The sequence below is a fragment of the Heloderma suspectum genome, chromosome 2, assembly GCF_057233095.1.
Source record: "Heloderma suspectum isolate Gila_16-S chromosome 2, 16-S_ref, whole genome shotgun sequence".
Classification (NCBI taxonomy): domain Eukaryota; kingdom Metazoa; phylum Chordata; class Lepidosauria; order Squamata; family Helodermatidae; genus Heloderma; species Heloderma suspectum.
This window is the reverse complement of record NC_139459.1, coordinates 284,978,996-285,006,365: the sequence shown is the minus strand read 5'-3', so window position 1 is coordinate 285,006,365 and position 27,370 is coordinate 284,978,996. Positions and strand designations below refer to the sequence as shown.

General features: G+C 44.7%; 1 protein-coding gene across 1 annotated transcript in view; it reads right to left on the bottom strand.

Moving 5' to 3' along the window:
* The window catches only part of SEMA3G (semaphorin 3G), a 102,409-nt gene extending 77,444 nt beyond the window's left edge, over window positions 1-24,965 (bottom strand). The window contains exon 1 of the mRNA XM_084839701.1: window positions 24,524-24,965. Within this exon, the coding sequence (XP_084695827.1) occupies window positions 24,524-24,644 (121 nt within the window). The 5' untranslated portion in view covers window positions 24,645-24,965. The remainder of the gene's footprint in view (window positions 1-24,523) is intronic.
* Window positions 24,966-27,370: the final 2,405 nt, after the last annotated feature.

Sequence of the window (27,370 nt, the reverse complement as noted above, 5' to 3'; positions counted from 1 at the left end):
CTGGAAAAGACCCTGATGCTGGGAAAGGCTGAAGGCAAAAGGAGAAGGCGACGGCAGAGGATGAGATTGCTAGATAGCATCACTGATGAAATGAATATGGACTTGAGCATGCTCCGGGAGAGAGCACAGGACAGGAAGGCCTGGTGTGCTGTGGTTCATGGGGTCACGAAGAGTCGGACAAGACTGAACGACTGAACAACAACAACAACAACAACAACGGGATCAACTCTCTTGTCATTCCAAACTACAAATTGTTTTTTGCACTCTCCTGACAGGCCACTAGTAGTTGGAGGGGGTCCTTCAAAGTAAGGCAACAGGTTATTTTTGATTTCTCACGCTAAATGACACATTTAGAAAAGGCTCTCCCTTTTCTTGATTTGCATTGCCTGTTACTTGTTCTAGACAGGGTGTGTCAAAGGATGTATACTGTTCATATTCTTGCCTGCAGTAAAGGCTCATGTTGGGCTCAGAGCAACATTTGCTCTGCTGTTGAACTAATCTTGCCTTACCTAACCTGCTGAATAAAACTTTGAGGGCTAGTCTGTATATTACATTATATCCAAGAATGTGTCTCATGTGTAGACTACTTATGGTCTGAAGCCAGAGTGGGGCCTCACTTCTAGTCCTGTACCTGATGTCTTGCCCCCACACTAGCCCTGTCCTCCAACATGTGTGTGTTGAGCATGGCTGTCTGCAAAGGTACCCCTAGGTCTGAGCAGCTATGGCTACTGGCGAGCAATGTGTGTACATCACAGGATGGGTCCATCCCTAGAATATGACGTCAGTGGTGGGGCTAGGAGTGTGGTTCTGCTCCTGCTTCAAACTGTGAGTGGCCTACATGGGAGTAACACATGAATGTGGAACTGGTCATTTTGTTGTTCTTCCACTTCATCTTGAGTGTCTCCGTGCCAACACTGCACATTCTGACATGGAGATGTTCCATGTGATGTAGAAGTACAGCTTCACATGTTACGGTGACAGGGTTTAGTCACTGTCAAAACCAGGCAAAAACAACAGGGCCGTCTGGTGGCCCCTTAAAGACTAACAACTTTAAGATGGCATAAATGTTTGTGGACCAGAGCCCACTTCCATCAGATGCAATGTTGTTGCAACAGACTAACATGGTTACCCCTCTGGATAATGTGTGCAGGCAGGCAGCCTCTTATGTTACGATAAATAACATGAAGACCAGCTCTAAGCCTCTGGGAGTGAGGCGGAACTAAATAATATAGTAAATAGCACAAAATTGTGTTCTAAACCACTTGAAAGGCACATCCTGGCAATGAATTTCATTTCAGTTCTATAACATTCTTATGAGAGGGAAATGCAGTGGCCATGAAGGCAATGGCAGACTGTTCTGCCCAATGACCTCCCAGCTATGCCACATCTGGAAATAGAGCCATTTGGATTTGCTAATGTCTATCCCCAGAGTCTGCTAACCCAAGACCATAAAATCTTGTTATAAAAATAGGGGCAGCATGCCCAGACTTTCTCCCTAGGGGAAACAGAGGTCAGGAAGAAAATGTAATGCAGGCGCAGGAGCCCAGTGCCTGTCTATAGGTAATGAGATGGTTAGGAGGGGCAAAATTTTGAACATGGCTCCTACACAAGGATACATGATAACCTGGCTTCAGTTATCCATGTTCTGGTAACCTCCAAGTTAGATTACTGCAAAGTGCTCTATGTGGGGCTGCCTTTGAAGACAGTTCAGAAGCTGCAGATTGTGCAAAATGGTGCAGGCAGATTGATAAAGAGGGCCTGCTTGCACCTAGCACCTGTATATTTCTGAGCCCAGTTCAAGGTGCTGGTTTTTATCTACAAAGCCTTACACAGTTCAGGACTGCAATATCTGACAGAATGCCTCTCCCAGCATAAACCTGCCTGTACACTTGGCTCATCATCTAAGGCCCTCCTCCAGATGCCTCCTCTGAGGGAGACTCAGAAGGTGGCAACAAGGGAGAGGGCCTGCTCGGAGGTGGCCCCCCAATTATGGAACAACCTCCTCAGCAAGGTCCACCTGGTGCCAACACTGTTATCTTTTTGATGCCAGGTTATTTTATTTATTTATTGCATTTATATCCCACCTTTTTCCTCTTGCAAGGAACCCAAGGCAGCTTACATTATCCTCCTCCTCTCCGTTTTATCCTCACAACAACAACCCTGTGAGGTGGGTTGGGCTGAGAGTCTGTGACTGGCCCAGAGTCACCCAGTGAGCTTCCATGGCCAATTGGGGACTACAACCCGGCTCTCCCGGCTCCCAGTCCGTCACTCTCACCACTACACTACACTGGCTCTATAGTGGTTAAGACCTTCCCCTACTTTCAGGCATTGGCAGCACATGATAAGGTTTTTTAATTCGGGTCCTGGATTTATTATTGTTCACTGTTAAAATTGTTTAAATATATGTGAGTGAGTGAGTGTGTGTCTGTGTCTGTGTGTGCTGTCTGTATGTTAACAGCTTTTATATTATGTAAAATATTGTATTTTTATGGTTGTTTAATCTTTGTAAACCTCCAAGAGAGCTTTGGCTATTGGGCAGTATAGAAATGTAATAAATAAATGAAAGAAGGAAGGATGGGAGAAGGAAGTACCCTGCTGCCAATGTTAGCTTTATACATGCATGTGAGAACACACACCGAGTTAGAGTTGCCAGCTTTTGTTTTCAAAAATTCTGCTGCTTTGGGCTGAAACTCAAAGACCCTCCCCCCTTACCAGCAAGATAATTAATATTTTTTAAAGGACCCACAGGCCAAGTGCTTCTAAGCATGTACAGACTGCCTTTTTTGTGTGAAGAGAGTGCTCTCTCATCTATAAGGAGACTGTCTACATTTCACCCTGAGGGGACCAAACTGCACGTTCCATGCCATTCAATGTAACTTCCCCTCAATATATATTTTTTATCAGCAGGAGAATCAACATAATTTCCTCTGTGCAGAGACTGAAAGTCATGCTCAGTTTGGGCACTATCTCTAATGTGAGATTAAGCACATTAGCCTCAGCTTCCTGCTCAACAAGCACCCTCTCCAAAAATTCCAGTTCCCACTGCCTGGAAGAGAAGCCCAGAGAAAAAGTGGTGCAACCCTTCTTAATAAGCGAGAGGCTGATACCAGGCATTCCCAGGAAAGAAAGAAAAAACACTTCTGGCCAACAGCTGCCACCCGCCTGGCCAAGCCCCATTTCTCCTGTTGCGTGTATGGCATATAGTCTCCTTCCTTATATTCATCAGTATGTGAAGGATTATTATTTAAGGGCAATGGACCAGCACAGGGGTCTTGCAGCTGTTTGGTACGAGAGGTAGAGACCCTTGCCCTTCCTCCTCATTCCCATGGATTCCTACAGAACACACACATGCACAAATCAAGGGCATAAATGAGAAACATAAGCCAGCCTGAGACCAGGATTTCTTAGCTCTCAATTCTTATAACAAATCCCTGCAGACAACCATCTAGCTCAGCCTTCCCCAACATAGTGCCCTTCAGATGTGTTGAACTACAACTCCCATCACCACAACCAACAGGATTGGTCATGCCAGCTGGAGGTGATGGGAGTTCTAGTCCAACACATCTGGAGGGCACCAGGTTCGGGAAGGCTGATTGAGATGTTCCAAGAACCGTGATGAAGAATATAGCACTGCACTGGGATGAACATTAAAGGTATCAAACGTGGTTCATGTTTTAAAATGAACCCAACTTCTCACAGCTCCCATTCACAGTAACTGGAGCTGCAAAAAGGGGGGAGCATAGATCTCCCTTAAAAGGACCTGCTGAAGACTCAAGGAAGTGTGGAATGGAAGCAGGGCACGCCCAAGTGTCAGTTCAACACTTAAAATCCTAGCAATCACCTTGCTAAGGGGGCGATCTGGTTTCCCAACCTGTCAACGGCTGTCAAATTAGCCTATATGCAGTCCTGTCTTGTCAATTACTTCATATGCTTTATAAACTTCATTCCCTTTGACAGCTAAAAAATACAAAGCGATAGACAAGACAAGGCTATTTTTGACAGCTGCAAGTGTGCACTTGTGCAACTGCAAAAAGCCATAAAATAATAATAATTTTAAAATAACAAAGACATTTGTGCAAATTCCGGGGGCCTATCTATCCAACTATCTTTTAAGGGGCTGGTAAACAAGTGACAGTCCCTTCAAAGTGCCATTTGGGCATTGGTGGAGGGGTTTTCACCACGACATGGGCGAGATCACTTGGAAAGAGCAGCGGGGGTGGGGGTTCTGCTCTTGCTGAGCAGCTCACTGTCCAGTCACTGCAACCCATGATGGGCTGGTTCTGCCAGGTTCCGATGACACACCAACCCATTGTGGGTTAAACAGCCCCAAGAACAAGCCATGGGCTGTAAGGGTGGCTTGTTGGGGAAAAGCAAGCCACCCTGCAGGAAGCAGCCCAGGTTCAGATGACACAACAACCCACCATTGCTTATTTCACACAACAACCCACGAAGGGTTGTTGTGCCATGTGAACCCAGTCACGATGAACAAAGATGATAAAATGGCACCTACCACAAAGGTTATAGTGAAGGTGCACTGAGCTTCAATAGATCCACTTGTCCAAATAATATGCTGGACCAAAAGTGCCTCCTTACCTTTGCAGCCTCATTCTCTGGCTGTGAAAGTGGGGAAGCAGTTCCACCACTTTCTGGCAGGTGGATGGAAAAGTGCGTACACATTTTGAGGGGCAGGTTGCAGAGGCTTTCTTCCTTCCTTTCCTCCATCTCTTTCTTTTTAAAGCATTTTTTGCAGCTGCAGCATTTTTTGTTGTCCCAGTGAGGCAGCAGGAGCAGCCATTTTCCCCGCATAATGGGGAAAATTATTGGCTCCCCAATAATGGGGAGCACTATTATTTCTTACAGTGGTAGCAAAAGATGTCTAAAGAAAAGAAAAAGAAAGAGGGAAGGAAGGAAGGAAGGAAGGAAGGAAGGAAGGAAGGAACCCTCTACTACATTCTATTAAACACAAGTCCCCTACCCCATAATTTTTAATGAATTTCTCAACCTCACCAGAACTTGGGGGGGAGCAGTTTTCTTCCCCTTTTCATCCCCTACCAATACCCCACAGATGTCCCAAAAACATTTGCAGTGGAAGGGTCTGTCCAGTACTGCAATATATAACTGCACACAAGGAAACCACACCTCTTGAAGAGATGGGAAAGTAGCTCTCAAACCAATTCTTCAAATCAGTCAGTCAATTCTACTGCATATAACCATAGGTTCTTGTAAAAATTTGCAACAACAACAAAAGGAGAGATAGTTATATAAAGAAAAAGGTTGAACAAGCTACTCAGATCAGTTCATTTGCACACTCTACAGCAAGTTTTTAAGGCTGTTACTCTAACCTTTTTAGCAGCCACTGCAGATAATGCTACATGATTAATTACATAAGGATCCATATCTACAAGTAGTTTACACATCTGCTCAGCCAAAGTTCTATCAGACCTTCCTCCCAGCAAAGATACAAGAAATCTTTTCCTGGGACTGGCATACAGTTCACTAAAATACATACATAATGAATAATATCTTCTATTTGTGGAGCCCCGCATATACAAAGGCATTGAAATATGGGAACAGTTTTAAGTCAGATTTTCTGTGGTGTGAGAAAAGACAGAAGCAGCTGTGGGAAAACACAGAGGGGATGACAACTGGATGATGACATCATGTGGATGCCCCATTATGAGTGGGTGAGTGAGCGAGTAAGTGAATGAGGCACAGTGATTCCACACTAGAAGCCGAGGGCAGCGTCCAACACTGCCACTCCACTTACACCATTGATGTAGTGCTAACAGAAGTGACCTCTAGTGCAACACCAATAGCATCGACACAAGAGGTTTCCCCAGAAAACCTGTCGCACCAGCATACACCAATGGCACTGTGCTAGAAGTCACTTATGCTAGCACTGCGTCAATGGCATAAGCAGAGCAGCAGCAGTGGATACTGCCCCTAGTGCAGAAACACCTTTGGTGTTTTCTTTAGGCGCTGATATTATTTCCAACCCATATCTCCAACCACATTTTACCACTAGTGCAACATTCCTGAAATTCCTCCATGGTTTGATACCCACTCTGCATATTATATGTTTGCTTTGGGGAGTGAGCAGTCTTCTTGCTGGTGTTCATCACCCTTTTAAAAAACCCTGTAGGGCTCTCCAGAATGAGGAGGAGGAACTGATATAGCCAGTGGAGGATGCTAAAGGGGAGACAGCTCACAGACCTTGTGCTTGTGCTGTAAAGTGGAGGTGGGAACTAATCCTAAAAATAATGTTCAAAAACTCCAAACTTTCACAAAATTACACAATGGGGAGAGCAGAGAAAGGTCACGTCACTGGTCAATCATTCATGTTGCACAGGCATGATTCAGTGCGTGCCTGTCACAGTGACATTCACACAACCTCCTTCCACATGGAAACTGTATTAGCAGTGATAGTACCGTTAATACAGAGAGCTCTGCTACTGGGCAGTACAGAAATGTAATAAATAAATAATTACAAAAAGTACTGGGGGACAGGAAAGAAAAAAAATGTGTTTACCCAACAAAAACAAATTTGAGTGTTGTGAAATCCGAAAATTCCTACTGTAGAAGGGCCAACTAGAGGGAAAGGTGTCTGGATTGACTCCAACAACACATGCGCATTTATTGCACACCACATGTACCAATAATCTGGGAAGACCCTTCAATACACAAGAATAGGACCTAGATATGGGTAGCTGGGCACCCACATTTATCTAGTTTGCTTCCCATAGTACAACTGTTTGACTATCTACTCCCGTAGACTTACTAGGCCTCTCAGCAGTACAAGTGCCAAAAATGACCACTTCAAAAGAAGCCATCTATTTTTCTATTATTAAACAGAAATATTTTCCTGTCTCAGAATAGCATTGACATGGGCTCTCAGCCCTTTGTTGTTTCAGAAAACTTCCCCTAGCAAATTCCTTCTTGAATGGGGAGCTTTTATATTTGTGTTAATCTGGCAGGGCTTTCCTTCTGCTCAAGTGTTGCCGCCATAGAGAAAGAGATTAATGGTGACAGCAGAAGAAGAATGGACATGGGTCAAGTGAAATAGTGAGGTTCAGGATTATGCCCGAACCCCTCCAGAATGTGATAATTCACCAAAATCCATTCTCTTGGGGGAAAGAAAGGTGGATTTTGCAACATCATGTAACAATTCTATCACACAATCTTCAGTGAAAAGATCCATTTATAATCCGAGCCTTCATTGCAAACATGCACGACAACTCTTGCGTCTTGAGAGCTCCTTGAACCTCATTACTTAGGTCACATCCAGAGAGAGTTTGTCATGCCAAAAGTCCCTTGCTGCCAAGTTACTGCGAATTCCTCCAGCCTCTGGGGCAGTGGAGCCTCTACCAAGAACCATTTTAATGTATGGATTTCTATTAGTAGTTTTAATGTCTACTACTGTTTTAATGTTCATTAAAACCCCTATACTCTTTCTAGTGGTTCACCAATATCAATCCTAGACAATATAGTTCCTTCTATGAGAATTGAGGGTCAGGGTACATCAACTTCAGGTTTTGTGAACCGCCCAGAGAGCTCTAGCTATTGAATAAATAAATATATATTTATAGCTCTAGCTATAAATAAATAAAACTAGGGTAGGGGTGGGCAACGTGTATAGCCCCTAGAGCACTTTCAGGCCTAGCTAGGGTGACTAGTTGTGCATTGCCAAAAAAGAGAAAATGCATCACCAAAAAAAGAGAACAAAAGAGGACACAGATCTGCATAAAATGTACATATGTTAATTTCTGTGTATAGGTTCAAATCTAAAAGTAAGTCACTTTATCACTTAAATTAAATATGGTACATCTCAGCACAGTACAGAAGACTATGACCACGTGATCTGTCTGTTCAATCTGCTGTTCAGGTGCTAAATGTTGATGGGCAACTGTTCTTATGGTTCTTTATCTTTAAACTGGAATTGAACAGGACAGCCCTTCAAGTAGGGGATGGTGCAGTCCTCTGGCAACCCTTCAAATAGAGGACTGCCTCTATAAAAGAGGACACCTGGCCACCGTATGGGACAGGTCACAAGGGAGACCTGTGAGGGCTTCATGTGGCCCATGGGCCACAGGTTGCCCACCCCTGAATTAGGGCTTCACAGTTTGGTTGTGTCACACCTAACAAGAAGTATATCTGGCAGTATATGTTGCAGTGTGGAATATGTTCCAGCCAACCAAGTGTGCCTTCTTTCAGGATACTTCGTTCCATGGGTCTCCATTTCCCCACCCCAACTAAGCAGCCAGCATTCCATGATCACTGAGCATGCTCAGTCTTCACTGAGCAGTTTGTGCGTTCCCCTCCCCCCCTTTACGTGTTTTCCCCCTTAAATATTTTGTGTATTTTTGCAAACCTTGGGGTTCCCCCAAACTTGTTGATACCTCCCTCTTGTGCATAGATGGTGCTATTTTGTTTAACTAAGTTCAACAGTCTGCTGCAGCATTCTGGACCAGCTGACGTTTCTGAACACTTTTGAAAGGCAGCCTCACATAGAGCATGTTACAGGAACAGCATGGTATGAGCCTCAGAGATGTTCATAGGCCAAACTATAAAACAGCATTCTATGGCTGAGCTACAAGAGGCTCACAACTCTATTACTTTGGCAGAGACAAAGACTCATTACCCTTTCCTTACAGGGCCTGAATCTTCCACACTGCTCTTTGCCCTGTTCACTACCATTGAAATAAGGGTCCCTTTCTTCATCACCTAACTTACCAGTAAGCAAGGAGAGTTCAGCATCTGTGCTGAGAGCTCCTTCACACACAGACAGCAGCACTGCCCCACCACCACCACTTCACCCAAGCCTGCTGCTGCCAGGTCTCACAGACCTGAGCAGCTAAGCAAAGAGTCACTTCTTCCAGCTCAGTGGCGCTGTTGACACATCCCTTCTGCAAAATCTCCGCTTGGCTTTTGACAAGACTTCATGCTGCCCCTTTTCCTTCCATATTATTGTGTCACCATGGTTCTTTGGGAAAAGACAAAAACCTGCCTCCGCTTAAACAGCCTCTTTTTCATCTCGCAACATGACTATGAGCTGATCAGAGTAGGCTGCTGGCACGTCATATGGGGCGTTGCCAAAACAAGGGCCCCACATAGTCCGGGAAACCTTCGTTTGGGCATGGGAACTCATGGGAATTGGTAAAGCAACCTCTCCTGAACGATCACTACATTCCATCCCTTGAAGATTGTGTCTCCTTTTTTTGCTGCTGAGAAACTCCATGAAGATTACAGATGCATCCGCCCACAATTCCAACAACTGTTATTTTTGGAAAGGCAGAGCTGGATTAGCCCAAACAGGATTAGGGGTGGTCCAGAAAGATAAAATTGGTAGGGGGAAGGAATTCTCCCCTTTCTGAATTCAGGGTTTTAAAAACCATAAAATCTATAGAAAAATAACTTATAAATCAGAGGTGGAAGGCCTGTAGCCCTTCCAATATTGTTGGACTACAACCCCCAGCATCTCTGACTACTGGCCAGCCTGACTGGGGCTGATGGATCCAACATCTGGAAGGCCACAGGTACCTCACCCCAGCTATACAGGAGGCCCATGCAGACACTGGAGCACTGGTGCAACATGCCAGGCACAGTACAAAGGTTCAGGGAGCAAAAGCACAAAGTGCAAAGATGAAGTTGGGTAGTGGCCAGGTGGAAATTCTAGAACAGCGCTCCCCAACCTGGGGCCTGCTAGATGTGCTGGACTCCAGCCCCCATCAGCCCCAGCCAACATGCCCATGCTGTCTTGGCTGGGGATCATGGGACTTGTGGTCCAACGCATCTAGAGGGCGCCAGGTTGGGGAAGGCTGTTCTAGAGAAATTAGGAGCAGAAGGAGGCCAGAGAACAGAAGGAGGTTATAAAGCAGAGTGTTGTGGAAGAATCAAGTTGTTCAAGCTACATAGAATCAGCCTGCAATCTTTATATGTGGAGTTGCTAATTCAAGTTGGGATTACTACAAACCATTTGGAATAGAAAAAGTTACTCCACCTGCCTGATATCAGGTATCTCAGAAGAACTCAGTGTGTTGGAAACTTGTCCTCATGAAAAGAGTAATACCACTTCCACCTCAAGTAGAGGAGGTCACTGCTCTACCCCAAAATATCCCTTTAAAAAAATCATGGTCTTTCCATCTGTACATATGCTAAAAGTCTTCCTTCTGCACATGCAAAATTGAATTCTTCCTCTTCCTGTCAAAAGTCTTTGTACACAGGGCTGTGTAGCCTGCACATGAAGTTTTTAAGTCAGTGCATTCATGTCATAGGCTCAGTTGAAAAGAACAGAGCAGGCAGTTCAGACACAAGATGCTCTTTGCTGTCCACACTTAGGAACATAGGAGGCTCCCTCATACCGAGTCAGATTGTTGGTCCATCTAGCCCTGTGTTGTTGACAGTGACTGGCAGCAGTTCTCCAGAGTTTCAGGCAGGATCTAGCCCTACCTGGAGATGCCGAGGATTGAACCTGAGACCTTCTGAATGCAAAACAGATGCTCTACCACTGAGCTATTATGGTCCATGTGACTCAAGGCCACTGTCATACAAGGACTGCAACAACTCTGCTTTCCAACTGTTGGTTTTAGTTTTGTGCCACTAAGGATGGAGCCCTCAGTTTCCCAAGAAGCACCATGGTGAACAGCACACATTAAAATCTGGAGCAATCAAAGTGGAACTTCGGAGGGGGGTTGGTTTTTGTTTTTAGTTTCCAAGTCAGAAGTTTAGAAATAGATAAATCTTACATATAGGAGAAAAAGATTAATTTTAGACTGGAGGGTTGACCTTTCCAAAAACTCATTTTTAATGTCCATGTCTGGCAAAGGCTAGTATAGATGCTATTTGCCTCTCCCTTTCTACAAGAAAAATCTTGGCTGCGTCTGCCATGAGCAGCTGTTTCCTTCACAGCAGATAAGCGTCAATGAGCCTTAAGAAGACCACTCACAAACAGCCATGGAGCACGCTTCAATTCCCTGTGGAGAAACAGGCTGAAGCTGCTTTGCTCATGGGAGGGTGGGGGGACGGATGACAGGATTGCAGAGGCAGGCCTGTCCCCCACACCTACACCCACACCCCTCCTCACTCATGGAAATTCTGAAGGGATAACGTTCAAGGAATAGCATGAATTGTAGGCACTTGGAGCATAATTCTAGCTTGTCCGCCTCTTTAAACGCTTAAGCATTTCAAACGTTGGAATCTGCATGACCTAGGATGCTGGGAACTTGCCAAATAAAAGAAAATTGGCTCTGGACAGCAGCTAGTGATCTTACAGAATGGAGCAGAAGGAGGTAAAGTATTAGGGGGTTGCACTGGCATCCAGCATCACAGAATTACATGGCTGAGAGGAACATGTATTTTTTTCAGTTTCACCCCCCCATGTCCTATGACGGGTTTTCTCCATACAGATGTTGCATATAGGGCCCAAGTGATCTCTCAATCTCTCCCTCTCTCACACACACACACACCAACTGTAGTTATTATTGAAATTGCCCTGTCCTGCTTACAAAGAGAGCTTCGGCTATTGGGCGGTATAGAAATAAATAAATAAATAAAAATTGGTTTTTTTCCCCCATTCCTAGCTATTGAACTACTAGTTATTTAACCTGGCGGGACAAAGCAATATTTTATAGACTCTTGTGGTTACAATAGAGGCAGGGAGGCTGTGTTCAAATTCCCATTCAGCCATGAAGCTCACTAGAGAACTTTGGGCAAGTCATTCTCTCTTAGTCTAACCTCCCGCACAAGGTTGTTGAAGGGATGAAATGGAGTAGAGAGAACTTTGTGCATTGATCTGAGCTCCTTAAAAGGACAGGATAAAGATGTTCCCTCCCCCCGTCCTGCCCCTGGATTACATTTTTTACTCTGAGGACTGTATTCACTTGTATGTAACCTTCTGGGGCCACATGCCAGTGGTGGGCAACCCCAAAGCCACATACTCCCCCCTCCCTCTATTCTCTAATGTATCAGGAATGTAGAAGCAGTTGTAAAGCATGGAACTGGGGCATGGTGGGAAGAAAAATGTGAGTTGTGTGTTTCACAACTGAAGGAATACGGATGGCCATCTAAAGGTGGCAGGGCATAAGAACATTAAGTCCAGGGTGTCAAATTAGCTATTTATTTATTTAATTAGTTAGTTATAGAATACCTTCTTATCAATTTGGAGAATTGGAAGGTCTATATAGGCAAGACTAAGGAATCATAATATATGAGTTTCTTCTACATAGGCAATAGATGGCCTTAGGCACATTCCATTTTATTTATTTATTTATTTATTTATTTCATTTCTATACCGCCCAATAGCCGAAGCTCTCTGGGCGGTTCACAAAAACTAAAACCAAACAACACACAATAAAACAATTTAAAATATATAGAACATTAAAACCACAATATAACAATACAACCACAATAAAACCTAGCAGCAGTACAGGAGTTTAAAATACAGATTTAAAACAGCAAAGATAAAAATTTAGAAAGCTAAAATGCCTGGGAAAATAAAAAGGTCTTCACCTGGCGCCAAAAGGAGTACAATGTAGGCGTCAGGCGAACCTCACTAGGGAGCTCATTCCAGAGCCGGGGTGCCACAACAGAAAAAGCCCTCCTCCTAGTAGCCACCCGCCTCACTTCCTTTGGCAGGGGCTCACGGAGAAGGGCCGCTGATGATGATCTTAAGGTCCGGGCAGGCACATATGGGAGGAGGCGATCCTTCAGGTAACCTGGCCCCAAGCTGTTAAGGGCTTTGGAAATTCCATCATTTCTTTAGGACAAGAAGAACATTGCAACACCTCTGGAATCTTGTAAAAAGCCATCACAAATAATGGGCTGAGTAGCCATGGTGCAGCAACAGCATGTAAGATCATATTAGCATCCCTGCTGGATCAGACCAAGGGTCCATCTAGTCCAGCATTCTGTTTCCACAGTGGCCAACCAGATGCCTCAGTGGGAAGCCCACATGCAGGACATGAATACAACAGCATCCTCCTGCATTCCCCAAGAACTGGTATTGAGAGGGATACTGCCTCCGGTACTGGACATAATACATAGCATGTACACTAGTGTGGTTGGTTAATTCCAAAGACTGGAATTATGCCCATTAGGCATTCCTCACGAGTAGGTACAGGTTTAGGAAGAGATTAATAGGGTGGCTACCTTAGGCGCTGATCAATAAGGACCATTAAAATGCGGCCAGTATACAATCAATGTGATAAGGTCACCAAAGACTCAGCAGAAGACATATTCCATATTTTACCCTGTACTCACCTTCAGTGGTAGACAGTGCCAAACCTGGGCACATTACCAGATCTCCTGAGCTCTCATACCAAGCTGTGTATTGATGTAATGGGGTGTTGGACTTAGACTGGAGACACTTAGGTTCAAATCCCTGCTCAGCCATGAAGCTCATTTAGTGCTCTAATTTGAACAAGTTACTATCCAGCCTAACCTACCTCACATGCTTGTTCTGTGTCCATAAAATGGGGAAACTTATGTCTGCAATCCTGAGGTCCTTGGAGAAATTGTGGGACACAAGAGAGTTCAACAAATATAAACAAACAGTGGAATCTGGATACATTAGCATCAAGGATAGCTCTACCATGAGGTCTGATGAGGTAGCTACCTCAAGCAGCAGATTTTAGCCTCCATTTGCAGCCAAGTGCAACAACATTATATTCTGCAAAATACCAGTTTTAGATTCTCAAACCATGGTTTTAGTGTATTTAAGGTGATAGGAGATGGAGTGTAATGCAAACACCCTCCTCGCTCACCTTCCAACCTCCCTTCCAACCTCCCTTCCAAGGAGAAGGGGAAAACACACTTCTCTCTTCACCAGATGCAGAACAATGGAGGGCACATATTTAAATTCCTGTACTGGGGGTAAAAAATATGATCTATCTATGACCTACAAAAGCAATATGAGGTCCTTCTAACTTCTAAGTACAATTTGAGGCAAAAGAGATGCTTAGCAGGTTTCGCTTCATACAGGAACTTCCTCAGTGAGTTTCCCCCAAACAAGCATGTAGCTTAGGTGTCATGTGCAAACAAACAAACCAAAAAGTCCCCACCACACAAAAGTAGCTGCTCTTATCAGGGTAAGCACACGACTTCCTAATGTGCACACTGTGAAGGAAGCTATGAAAATGTGAGGCAACTTAGCTGGTCTCTGGAGGTGGAAAACAACATCCAGAAATGCTCACAAGAGCTCCAGAGGGTGGGGCAGAATTTTGCTTCTTTCCAGTTAATCCTGCCTCTTGATGCATTCATCTCACTTGGCACCTCCTCAGACAGACAGCTCTTGCTCATTGAAGACGTTATCCTCCCTCCCTACAGCATCCAATTGCAGTATCTCAATGTGCAAATCCTGACCCAAATCCCTATTTTCTGCCACATCCCTTCATTTCAGGCTGCCTCCTGCCACCCCACACCTGCAACCTTGACGGTTATGGTGGCTCTCTAACACAGCCAAGTTCTGTGCCTTGTTCTCTCTTCCATCGTGTCCATGTGTGATCACAGCTTTTGTGCTTTAGTTACCCATATTTTGGGTAGGGATGGACAACCTCACATGTGCAAAAAGAATGAGTCAGTCAGCTCTTCAGATGACACAATCAGCTTGGAAACCATAAGACAACACAGTTTGCAAACCGTCATCAGACTTTAAAATAACAAGATTTGTTCATTTGTATTTGTGTTCTGAAACCTTGGGGGTTGAAAAGATTACAACATAATGTTTTGCTTTATACAGATCAGGCTCAGGGCTCCTTCACACAGAGCTTTTATCCTGCTGTCTAGATTGCTCACTCACGGAAGTTTGCAGGCCCTTTAGATGATGCCGTGAACCTCCAGGGCGCCTCCTGCACTAAATGACTTCTATTCTGTTTTTAAATAGATTGGAAATAATGAGGTATCTAATGACCCTGCTTGTGTTCTGCTTGAGTTCCCTCTGTGAAAAAGGAAAAGCTGAAAGAAGAGGAGCTAGATTAATGAAATATATGGAAGACTCAGATAAGGGGGAGAAGGAGGGGGAAAGGGAAGGGGAAACGGAAGCGCATGTAAAGGGAATCCATTGTGATCCTGCATTTAAAACAGAAGCAGAAAGCCCCATTTTAAATGCAGGATTTCAGGCTGGTGTAGAGATGCTCTCAGATAGTTAAAGGGTATGGAGGCTTTCAAGCCATACAAGCAGAATGGAGAATAGATTTAGACACTGGCCACATTTGGACGATCAGCAGAGGAAACAATGCGGTATGGGTTGTTTCCCTACTCCCATGCATGCCGGTCATGCAACCAGCATTCTCCTAATTACCCGCGCTACATTGTGGGTTGCTGTGTCGTCTGAAGCCGTGCATGGTGCAACAGAGCTAGCTTCTCACCCACCCTACAACCCTACTGCAAGCTATGAGTTGTAGGGTGGGTGAGAAGCCACCCCCCACCATGCCACACACCGGGTTCAGGTGACACGGCAACCCATGACATAGTGCAGGTAATTAAGGAAATGCTGGTCATGCGACCGGCAGGGGCAGAGGAAACAACTGATACTGCATTGTTCCCCCGCTGATCGTCTGAACTCAGTCACTATGTATCTATCGCGGGGGTGCAGAACCTCAGGCTCACGGGCCAAATCTGGCCTGCCTTGGGTACCAATCCTGCCCTCTGGGATCTCCAGATTCCCATGACCCATTCCCACTACAAAGGAGATGCATAAAAGGAAATCTGGCACTGGTTACATTTGCAACAGTCCCGGGCCTTCTGTGTCAGCTTCCACAAGTTCTGCTGTGGGGAACTGTGAGCCTGACTGTGAGAGTCTCCTTCTTGACAAATAAACCACAGCACAAACGGATGAGCTGTTTAAAAATAAACTACAAGGGAAAGGAAGCAGAGAGGGTGAGAGGTGAGCAAGACACTTCAGTGTGTCAAGGGAGAAAGATGAGGATGTTTTGGTCCTGCTTCTTTCAAACAAGAGGGAGGTGGGGGGAGGTCATCTTGAACATGAGATGTGATAAACTGTGGTCCGCAAAGCACTGTCCCCAGACAAAGCCACTCACAGGCACAGTGGCCTTCCCATAGCATAGCACTGGAGACTTTCAACACTGAGCTGTATTTGTGCCCATGGCCTGATGCCCACAATTCCTGCACAGCTTGATGTGGTATTGTATTGTGGCTGTTTATGGTATTGTGGCTGTTTATGGCTCCAGGGGACAGGTGCTGCCTCTGCTTCTTACTTCATCTCAGGAGGAGGCTTGGATATCTACCAGAAATCAGAGGGCCATCCAGCAGTCAATGAACAAGTGTGTGATGTAGAAAATGGTTTACAAGGATTAAAAGCCTCTGTCTATTTTAACAAACAGGCTTTTATCAAAACTCCAGAAGACAGCTGAAAACTTGTCTTTGCAATGGAACATATGTACCTCGTGCAACAGGGTGGTCTAAAAGCTATCTTAGTCCCAGAGAAACTTGACTTGTGACCACTTCTGACCTGGTTGGATTCCCCCCCGCCATGAAGTAAAAAAAAAAAAAAAATGGCCCAGAAACCTCTTTGACATGCTCTCACTTTGTACATCTGCCCCCTCCACATATGTCCCTCCATGGTGAACTACCACAGCTTTAGAACTCATGGCTCAGCCTTGGGCCTAACTCAAGTGGCAGCTGTTATATTTGAGGGTAAGCATACAAGTCTGCCCCCTCTGCACCTTAAAGAAAGGATGAGCAGCCTACACAGCAGATGCATTTCAAGGAGAAAATGGTTCTTGCTTATGACACAGGGCGTCTCTACACCAGCCTAAAATCCTGCATTTAAAATGGGGCTTTCTGCTTCCGTTTTAAATGCAGGATCACAGACTCCCTTTTTCATGCGCTTCCTTTCCCCTCTCCCCCTCCTTCTCCCCGTATCTGAGTCTTCCATTATCTTTCATTGATCTCGCTCCTCTTCTTGCCACTTTTCCTCTTTTCACCAAGGGAACTCAAGCGGAAAAACAGGGTAATCTGATAGCTCATTATCTGTGACCTATTTAAAAACGGGACAAAGGGCATTTAGTGCAGGAGACACGCTGGAGGGTCACAGCATCATGTAAAGAGCCCACAAACTTCCATAAAGGAGCAATCTCAATTGCAGGATAAAAGCTCTGTGCGAAGAAAGCCTCTGTCCCCCTCCAACTAGTAGGCAATGCCTTTGCCTGTCCCCAACAGGGCTTGCATTTCTGTTCCCACTTATATGCTTTCTGCTGGCAAGGATGAGAAGAATTCAAACAAGGACATCATGCTCACAAATCATGGAGGGTACAGGAAGGGGTAAGGCAGGAACTAAAAACTCTACGAATTAAGCCAGATTATAGCGGGCTACAATAGGACAGCATGTAGAAACAAGATGCTCCATGCCAGAGATGCCTGCAATGATTTATAAGATGGATTAGAATTTTATCTTTCTCTCCTGTGTCACAAACGATGATAAATGGAATTCTTTCAAGTTGCTTTTGTTTGGAGTGGGGCATAAGGCAGGGCTGTCCTCTATCTCCCTTGAAATTTGATTTGTGCTGGAAACCCTTGGCATGTGCAATTAGGCAGAGACATTTATAGTTTTGTGCATGAGCAGGTTGAATATAAACTGGCTTTATACACAGATGACTTGTTATTTATCAGTAGTTTAGAGTTTTTTATACTGAAATTAGTAAGATTAATGATGTGGGCATGTCATACAGAGGCTTATTTTTGTTTGGAAGTCATTGCTTGTATAAATTTTGTTCTTGAAAAGTCTGTGATAACTGCAGATATTCATTAAATTATATTCCTGTGATGTGGGGATTAACAGATGGACAACAAAAGTGGACTTTGAGAGCCCTTACTGTTGCAAAGAGACTCATACTTAAATCCTGGAAGGATAAACACCCACCACTTATCATTCAGTGGTCTGAAGATCTTACTGCTCTTGTTGCATTTGAACATGTATCCTACAGTCATCAGTTTTATATGGATGCTTATTTAGCAATATGGACTGCTTATATTAATGTATGTATTTGAAATAGAAGTGTCAAATCCTCTTTTCCATCTTTTTTTCCTTTCTTTTATTAACGGTATTGTAAACTATTATTGTGAATGGAGATGTTTTATACCATGTTCTTCAATTTTTCTTTTTTGTTGCCTTGCCTTCCCTCCCCACCACTCTGTTTCTTTTTGTTTCTGTTGTATTTGCAAATTATTTTTTTAAGGTTCCTGCAATGATTAAAAAAACCTCACGCAAGACAGCCAAACCACAGCCTACAAGGAAAATTAAACCCACACAAACACAAATCCCCAAGTGTCCCATCCATCCATCCATCACTGGCATAGCAGACTCCAAGCCTCCAGTGCCAATAGCTTAATGATCACATCCTGTTACTTTCAGAGTATTCCAGCATCATCTTGAATGGATGTCACACCTCATCCTGGGATTTAGACTTTAACATTATGGATCCTGACTGCATTCAGCCAAGTACCACAGCAGCCAAGTACCACACCACTAGCCACCCACCAATGTAGATATAGTATTGAGAGGGAGCCCAACCTTGGTCACCCCCCAGTCAGGTTTCCAAAACATTAAGTGGAAATAAGATGCATGCAGATGGACACAAGTTTAAGTGGTAAGCCTGCTTTGGAAGTGAACTCACCACATTCTGGTCAGGCTCAGTGAAAACCAGTTCTGCCAGTTTCCACCAGAACCCAGTGGCACTTAGCACTGAAACTGAAGTGGTAACTACCCGGAAGTTACACCGATGATAATTAATGGCTCCATTTATGTTAGTATTTCAGTCAATTGTATCACTGAAATAAGCCTGACATCATAGAGAAAAAGAGGCCACATGTTATTCTGCAAAATGTCATTGGCAGTTATTACTGCCCCTCTGTTATAAAATAAACAGAAGACTGAATCTTAGAGGAAAGCACACTAGATGTCAACATGGAGATATTTTAGTTGGGGCTGTGGTCACTTTTGAATCTACTTCCCCCTCAAGCAGGTCACATGGGAAGGAAATACAAGTATTACTGCAGTCATGTAGAGAGATTTTCAGTAGCAGCCACACCACTGAGACCATGTTTGAATCAGTGTTAGTTGAATCCAGGGCTTGAAAAAACAACAAACGTAGCCCTTTTAAAGGGCTACATTGAAAGAATGCTGTTTTCCCCAAAACTTTCAGTCTTAATCCAAAGTGGTAGCCTTTTTTCCTTTTTGAGATCTGTACCAAGCTGTAGCTGGGGTGGGGGGAATCTAAGTTGTTAATAACATTTGTATTTGGGATCCAGAGTGGCATGTGGTAGGCTCTGTGTGTCAGGATTCTCCTAAGCTGTACCATTCCTCCATTTGGAAGTTCAGTGTATCTTGTGGCTGCCTCCTCCCTGGCTTCCTATTCAAGAAGGAGTAGGAGGTGCAGACATGGCCTAACCGTACTCTTATTTAAAAAAGAGCTTTTTATTTTTATTAAATTTTCAGCTAATGCAGGCCATGGATCAACACCAGGATGTTTGTGGGTTTCACTGCTTGCTTTGGAATCTCCTCTCCTTGGCATTCCCTCAGACCCTAACAGACTTCTTTTCGGGTCGAAGTCTGCAGCTGTGCTCCACACCCATGAAGAAGTCTTGTGTCACTTTAAACACAAGACTCTTTCTGTGTGTTTGTGGTAACAGATGAAACATGGCTATCCCTCGGGAATTCCATGCCCACTGTTATCTTGAGCTACTCATTCACATTCGTAGGCACTGCTCCAAGTGCCTTGATTATCACCGGAATAATTTGTGGTCCTTTTTTCAGTAATAGCTCCCATTATTGTTTCTGTGAGCATTCATGTGCTGCTAAACAAAAACGGCCAGAGAAGTGTCAAAAGAGAAGCCATTTTAAATGCCAATTCTTGCTGGGGTTTAGTAGGACAGGACTAGAGCCATTCTCAAACAAATTCTCCTAGTTTGAATCTGACTGAACATTGTCAGATGTATATTTCCCTTGTTTTGTAACACTACCGACTGTGGATTTTGTCCGATAAAAGATTTGAGAAAACCAAGGTGTCATATACAGGCTATGACAAGTTAATGCTTTCATTATTGCCTTACACTTTTTAACTCGATTTGTTTTATTTCCTACTATGGTGAGGCAAATGGCCTCGATGACTACAGAGTCCTTACTTAAAGGATAACTCCACTGAGGATTCTATGTAAATGCAATCATTACCTTTCCCAGTTCCAAGGCTCTCAGATCATTAGCTGAAGTTTCACATCAGGCTGGGCCTCAGCCAGTACCACATCTGTCCTCTGGTGAAAAGTCTGCATCGTATTCAATCTAAGCCAGCACAAACCCAACTCTTCTGTTTTGTGTTTCCTGCATTCCCCCGGCTGCTCCTAAAGACAGACTATTCCCCATTTCCTTTAGCCTGTTTGAGGTTAAGAAGACTTTGTTTGCTGGCCACAGATTCCTATTTTGCATGCACTTGGATCTGGGAGCAATGAAGAGAATATCCAGTCAGAAAGCGAAATTTCCATCTAAATATATGCAGCTGTTGCCTTAGCTTTAGCAGCACCTCAGTGGGATGTCATGTGCCAAATTACTCACAAATATAGGCCCCTATAACTATTCCCATGAGAATCATGAGGATTTTGCTACTGGCTTCCATACGCACTAGCCCTCAAAATAAGCACCTTCCTACTATGACCTGAGTTCATTTTTTGTCCATGGTTACTGCCCTTTATGCCAACTTTCCCCAACCGGGCGTCCTCTAAATGTGTTGGACTTTGTGATATGCGTTGTCCAACCTGCAATTCTCAAGAACCTCTGAGCTTTACTCCCTTTCTTACTGGAACCCTGCCAAGCTTGTCATGCCAGGAAACACTAGGAATTGCTGTCCAGGAACTTTAAAGTGCTACTTACTCAGCCTTCAAGTCCAAGATGGATACAAAAGTTAACATATTGTTATGCCATTGCTCCCCGGTTCTCCGAGTGATGAGAACTGCTGGGTTGCAAGCATTTTACCAAGGATTTGGTTTCTTTTGAATGCGTTCACTGGAGACTTAGGGCGTTTAAAATAGTTGCATGTACTTCCAAATACACAAGCTGAGCATGACTTGAAATTCACAGGATTAACACTCCAACAGATATAGCTCCTCTCCCATTAGGTTTCTTGGGGGGCTTTTGAAATTCAGCTCAGCCTGATCTTGTCGGAGACTCTGAGATGGACTGATTCTTCACACATCTTGAACTACCTCATCTAAGTGGAAGATGGAGATGGATGGAAGAGCCCATCCATTGACAGACACCTCCATAACAAAAGAAGGGTACTTCGCCACTCTCTCCAGTAGTCCTACTGTCTCCAGTAACCCCCTCCCGACCAAATCCCAATCTTACACCAAGAATCACATGGCTGTAGAGAAACCATGAGGTCATTTAGTCCAACCTTCCAAACCCAGTAACAATATTATTACACATATAAAAGGCAGATTGCAAGAGACTGAGGAGAGATGCCTGTTTTCAGTCAAGGAAGGGGCAACAGCGAGGTACTTATCCATAACAGTTTTCAAAGTGAAATGCTAATAAGCAATGACTGAACTCATAAACTTTGCTACTACAGCATAATCAAATGCTGACCTGAAGGCTGCAGCTGTGTCCTGGCTCCTGCTTATATACTTGGTGCTGCCATTGTTTTTAAACGCCCCTGCCCTTTGTCTAATCTCAGCAGCAAAATGATAAGCATCCCCACTGCCAGAAAACAGCAATGTTTTCATTACAACTGCAGACATGACAACTCTGCCTACCTGTCACTGACCTATCATCCGTACTGCACATATTGTTGTACTATGGATCTGGCAGTAATCAGCATTTGGAGGAATGGACATTGCAGGTGAATGACTAGGTGTTGAGATATCCTTAACATGCAATCGGTCTGAGCTCATGGAACATTCCGGTGAGGAAACAGCATGCAGACGTGCAGAGCAGGCATTCCAAATATGCACGTGCTTTCGCTGCTCCCAAGCTCCTGATTTCAATTCCTGTGGCCCTGACCTCGTTATTCATAATGAGAGCGGGGGGGGGGGGCAACAGCAACCCATCTAATCCTTGTATTGAAGGCTCTAGCCCTGGCTGAGCTAATCCTGAGAGACTTCAGAGAACTGCCCAAGCATCTGTGACACCTGGAACATCTCCACTTGTTCCCCTTCACACCACCTGTTCTGAGATAAGATTACCCTGTCTGCCCCCTCCTGGCCAAAGAAAACAGCCGTGACAGCTGAAATTAAACAGACTACAGTTGTTACAACTTTCTCGAGGGAAAGCTCAGCACATAGCTCAGCACGCAGCTCAGCAGCAGAGCACATGCTTTGCATGCAAAAGATTCCTGGTTCAATTCCTAACATCTCCAGATAAGAAGCATCACAGGTAGCAGGGCTGGGAATTAGATCTCTGCCTGAGACCTTGGAGGGCTACTGACACTCAGATAAGGCAATGCTGGCTATAAAGTAAGAGAGCATTGGTTGAACCTCCCATGAGCTACATTTAATGTTCTCTTGGTGACAGGTTGCTACTCGTGTTGGTAAGAATTTCTATAAGGGGGACTACTTACTATTTTAATTTTTATTGTATTTATTTATATAACCCACCTTTTAGGATAACTCCTTACCAGACAGCTTACAAAATTCAAAATCAATAAAAACAGCACATAATTGGTAAAAGCAATAAAAGTGTAATGTAATATAAAGCAGAACACTTAAAAAGTCCTTAAAATCATACACAAGAAGAGAAAAAGGGCAAAAAGACTGAGAGACAGAGACAGAGAGAGAAGCAAGCCTCAAAATGGTACTGGAAAATGTAGAGAACAATAAAATAGTCAATTGCCCAACAAGTTTTGCTTCAGTGGAAACCTTGCTCAGGGGCTCAAAATTCAATTTGTTGCGTTATTTTAGTGAGGCTTCCCTCTTTTTTACATTTTGTTTCTTTAGAATCATGCCAGCACATCCAGATTACAAATATGTATGCAGCCATAAGTGCTGCCCTGATCATGGCACTTTCCTGAACTCCCACAGTAGCGCAAATAGCGACTGCTGCCTGGACAGCCCTATTGGGAAGCGCCCTATAAGCAGTACCTCCATGAAAATGCTGCCCATTCACAAGGCCACCAGTGCAACTGCACGCTCCTAAGCTGCTGACATAAGGGTGCCATTAAGTGTGAACCAGCCCTTATGTGACTCCATGAATTCCAGGCACGCACTCACAGGATCATGTGGGAGAAAACTGCACAGGTGTCTGCTTTACATCTAAAAGTGAAGCAGAATTTATAACACCCCACTGCAGTTTTGCAGTGTAACAAAGGGAAAGGGTCGGAGAAGCCAAAGAAAATCAGCAAAAATTTACGTCTAGACTCAGGATGAATTCAAGGGTTGCCAGCTTTCTAACTGGTTCCTGTAGCTGTACTTTTACAGAAGTTTGATATGCAGGTATTAGCAGGTGATCATGTTTAACTCCATGCTGTGAAAAGCTTCACTTGTTGATTTCTACACATCAAGTTGCTGCTGAAAGCACAAGGGGAGGCTGATTTTTCTTTCTGATCAATTGGCAGCCTTGCTGGAGCTGCACATACTTTTTGCATGCTGTTTCCTGTGTGCGCTGCATTATACTAAGTGTGTTACTGGAATTTATCCCTTCAGATGTGTACTTGCATGCATGGTATGAGACCGCACACAGAGGGGGAAATGTGGGTTTTGGCATGTAAAAACTGCACACAACTCTGCCCAGTCCCATGTGATTGCCTCACACCCCCATACTACTTCATTCTCACAACCTTTACATTCTTGATCCCTAGGACACTCACATTCTTACACAAACCCAGTCAAGCGTGGCTTCCCACCCAATGCCAGCATCTCTCACCTGCCATCCTACTTCCTATATGTTTTCTTACCCAGCTTAGGAAATAAATCACAGTCAGACCTGTTCAGTGGGTTCTATCATCTCCCGCCTCTTTTACGAACTTAGAACTTAGTCCAAAGAAGCTCCATGTGGGATCTGAGGGCCAATAAGAACCCAGCAAGCTTCTAGAAAAAAGTGAGCATGAAGCTCTCCCAGCCTGAAAACGTGCAGACTGTTAGTGTATTCCAAAATGTTGGACTGGTGTCACTTATGAAAATAAAGAAGTACCTCTGAGCCTCTCTTGCACTTATTTGTGCCTCAGATGCACACAACAGAATGTGGTAGAGCCACACAGATCAACACAATATACATTCTGGATAAAGCTATGTTTATATTCTTATTATAGAGCAACATAAGCACAATACACACAAACACACCGTTGAAGCTTCACGTGTGTAGGCAAGCTTGCTTGGCCCTGGGAAACAAGGGTTCAAAATCTAATTCTTCCCTGGACTCACTGCCTCAAGGGCAACTCCATCAGGTTGCACTTGCTCAGCCTCAGTTCCTCATCTGTGGAATGGGAACATTATGGACCTACCTCCAAAGATGATTAGAAAGAGAAGAGTCACAGAATAGTGAATAGAAGGGAAAAGTGCTTGCTACTGAAAGAGGTCATCATATGCTTACCTTTATAGGAGAGCCGAAGTCGGGGCACATTGCCCTTGGTGGCATCGCAGTGGGCAGAGAGATTCCAGGTGAGACAGCACCAAGTCACCAGGCCAGCACAGATGTATCCACCGCGCCCCATGGTCACTCACTTGCCTTGCACTCAGCTCTTGCCCTGCCTTTGGAGGGACCCCCCCTTTGTCTCTGTAAGCTCAGTGGAGCTGCCCCTGAACCCCTCTCCAGTCCAGACTTGTCAGAGGTACATTCCAGCCGGCCAGGGGCAGCTCTCGCTCTCTCTCGCTCTCTCTCACACAGAGCCTACTGCTCTTTCTCGCTCCCAGTTAGCAGACGCGGCTTGCCCATAGGAGCTCAGCCTGCCGCGCCTCAGCCTACTGCAAAGTTTTATACAGACCGGGCTCCACCCAGCTTCTCGCAAGGAGATTGCCACAGAACCAAGAGCTGAGGCGGGAAAAGACGAGGGAGGCCGGGCCCGCCTTCAAGGACTTCCCAGCAGCTGCACGCGCCTGCTGAAGTTGAGCTGCCCACTGCAGGCTCCCCGAGAATGAACCACCCTCAGAGTGGTGGGGTGGGGGGTTGAGGGAGAGAGAGGGAGAGACTGTGAGTTGTATGTTACAGTCCCCTCAGTTCTGCCCTCTCTCTCTCTCTTTCCTGTGGAGCTGGAAAGGCGACCACAAAAGCTAAATTCCTCCCTGCTGGAATTCCACCGACCGACTCCCATCCATTTACACTGAGGGGGATGGAGCTGATCCTTGCCAATAGAGTGGGATAAAACCCACACACCCCAAGGCAATGGATCTAATCTCCTGGAATATATTTCCTCCTGACCTCCTCTCCATGCCTGCAACACTTTTTCCATCCCAAAGAATGCACTCCCCACCTCACCCCCGTTTTTAAAGAATATTGATCACAACTCCAGCCAAATGGAAAGATACCAGAAATGTCCTTCAAGCTCTCCTTGCTGCCAAATGTCCATTTGGGCTGCCCCATACCTGCTCCTTTTTGTTTTTCTGTACTAATATCATTTTATGCACGCCCTGTCTTGGCGCCAAAAGAGTGCAGAGAAACGTACATTGCTTAATATTGGCTTGCTTTGGAAATCCTAAACCTTTCATAGGTCTGACCATCCTGGTAACCACACCAGAACAATAGAATGTAAGAACAAAAAAGACCCATGAGGGCTGCACTTAAATATAGCAAGACTGGGCAATTTGCGGCCTTCCGGATATTGTTGGCCCGCAACTCCCATCAGCCCTATCCACCTTAGCCAATGGTGAGGGGAACTGCAGTCCAATATCTGGAGGGTCACAAGTTGCCCACCCTTGCTATATAGTGAACACAGCATGTCTTACTTCCAGGTAACTATGCATAGCGTGGGCATGATTAAACTATATTCTTCTGCTACATTTTTTTCAGAGGGAAAGATAGTTGTTGTTGTTGTTGTTCAGTCGTTCAGTCGTGTCCGACTCTTCGTGACCCCATGGACCATAGCACGCCAGGCCTTCCTGTCCTGCGCTGTCTCCCGGAGCGTGCTCAAGTTCATATTCATTGCATCCGTGATGCTATCTAGCCATCTCATCCTCTGCCGTCCCCTTCTCCTTTTGCCTTCAGTCTTTCCCAGCATCAGGGTCTTTTCCAGGGAGTTTTCTCTTCGCATTAGGTGGCCAAAATATTGGAGCTTCAGCTTCAGTATCTGTCCTTCCAATGAGCACTCAGGGTTGATTTCCTTTAGGATGGACTGATTTGACCTCCTTGCAGTCCAGGGCACTCGTAAGAGTCTTCTCCAGCACCACAGTTCGAAAGCATCAATTCTTCGGCGCTCAGCCTTCCTTATAGTCCAGCTCTCACAGCCATACGTTACTACTGGGAAAACCATAGCTTTGATTAGACGGACCTTTGTCGGCAAGGTGATGTCTCTGCTTCTTACTATGCTGTCTAGGTTTGCCATAGCTTTCCTCCCAAGGAGCAAGCGTCTTTTAATTTCATGGCTACAGTCACCGTCTGCGGTGATCTTGGAGCCCAAGAAAGTAAAATCTGTCACTGCTTCCATTTCTTCCCCTTCTATATGCCAGGAAGTGATAGGGCCAGATGACATGATCTTAGTTTTTTTAATGTTGAGTTTCAAACCAGCTTTTGCACTCTCCTCTTTCACCCTCAACAAGAGGCTCTTGAGATCCTCTTCGCTTCCTGCCATTAGGGTGGTATCGTCTGCATATCGGAGGTTGTTGATAATTCTCCCGGCAATCTTAATTCCGACCTGTGATTCATCCAACCCGGCATTTCTCATGATGTACTCTGCATATAAGTTAAATAAGCAGGGTGACAATATGCAGCCTTGTCGTACTCCTTTCCCAATTTTGAACCAATCGGTTGTTCCATGTCTGGTTCTTACTGTTGTTTCTTGACCCTCGTACAGGTTTCTCAGGAGACGGGTAAGGTGGTCTGGTATTCCCATCACTTTCAGAATTTGCCACAGTTTGTTGTGATCCACACAATCAAAGGCTTTAGCGTAGTCAATGAAGCAGAAATAGACGTTTTTCTGGAATTCTCTTGCTTTCTCCATGATGCAGCGAATGTTGGCGATTTGATCTCTAGTTCCTCTGCCTCTTCGAAACCCAGCTTGTACTTCTGGTAGTTCTCGGTTCGCATACTGCTGAAGCCTAGCTTGTAGGATTTTGAGCATCACCTTGCTGGCATGTGAAATGAGCGCAATTGTGCGGTAGTTTGAACACTCTTTGGCGTTGCCCTTCTTTGGAATTGGAATGTAAACTGACCTTTTCCAGTCTTGTGGCCACTGTTGAGTGTTCCAGATTTGTTGGCATATTGAATGCAGCACTTTAACAGCATCAT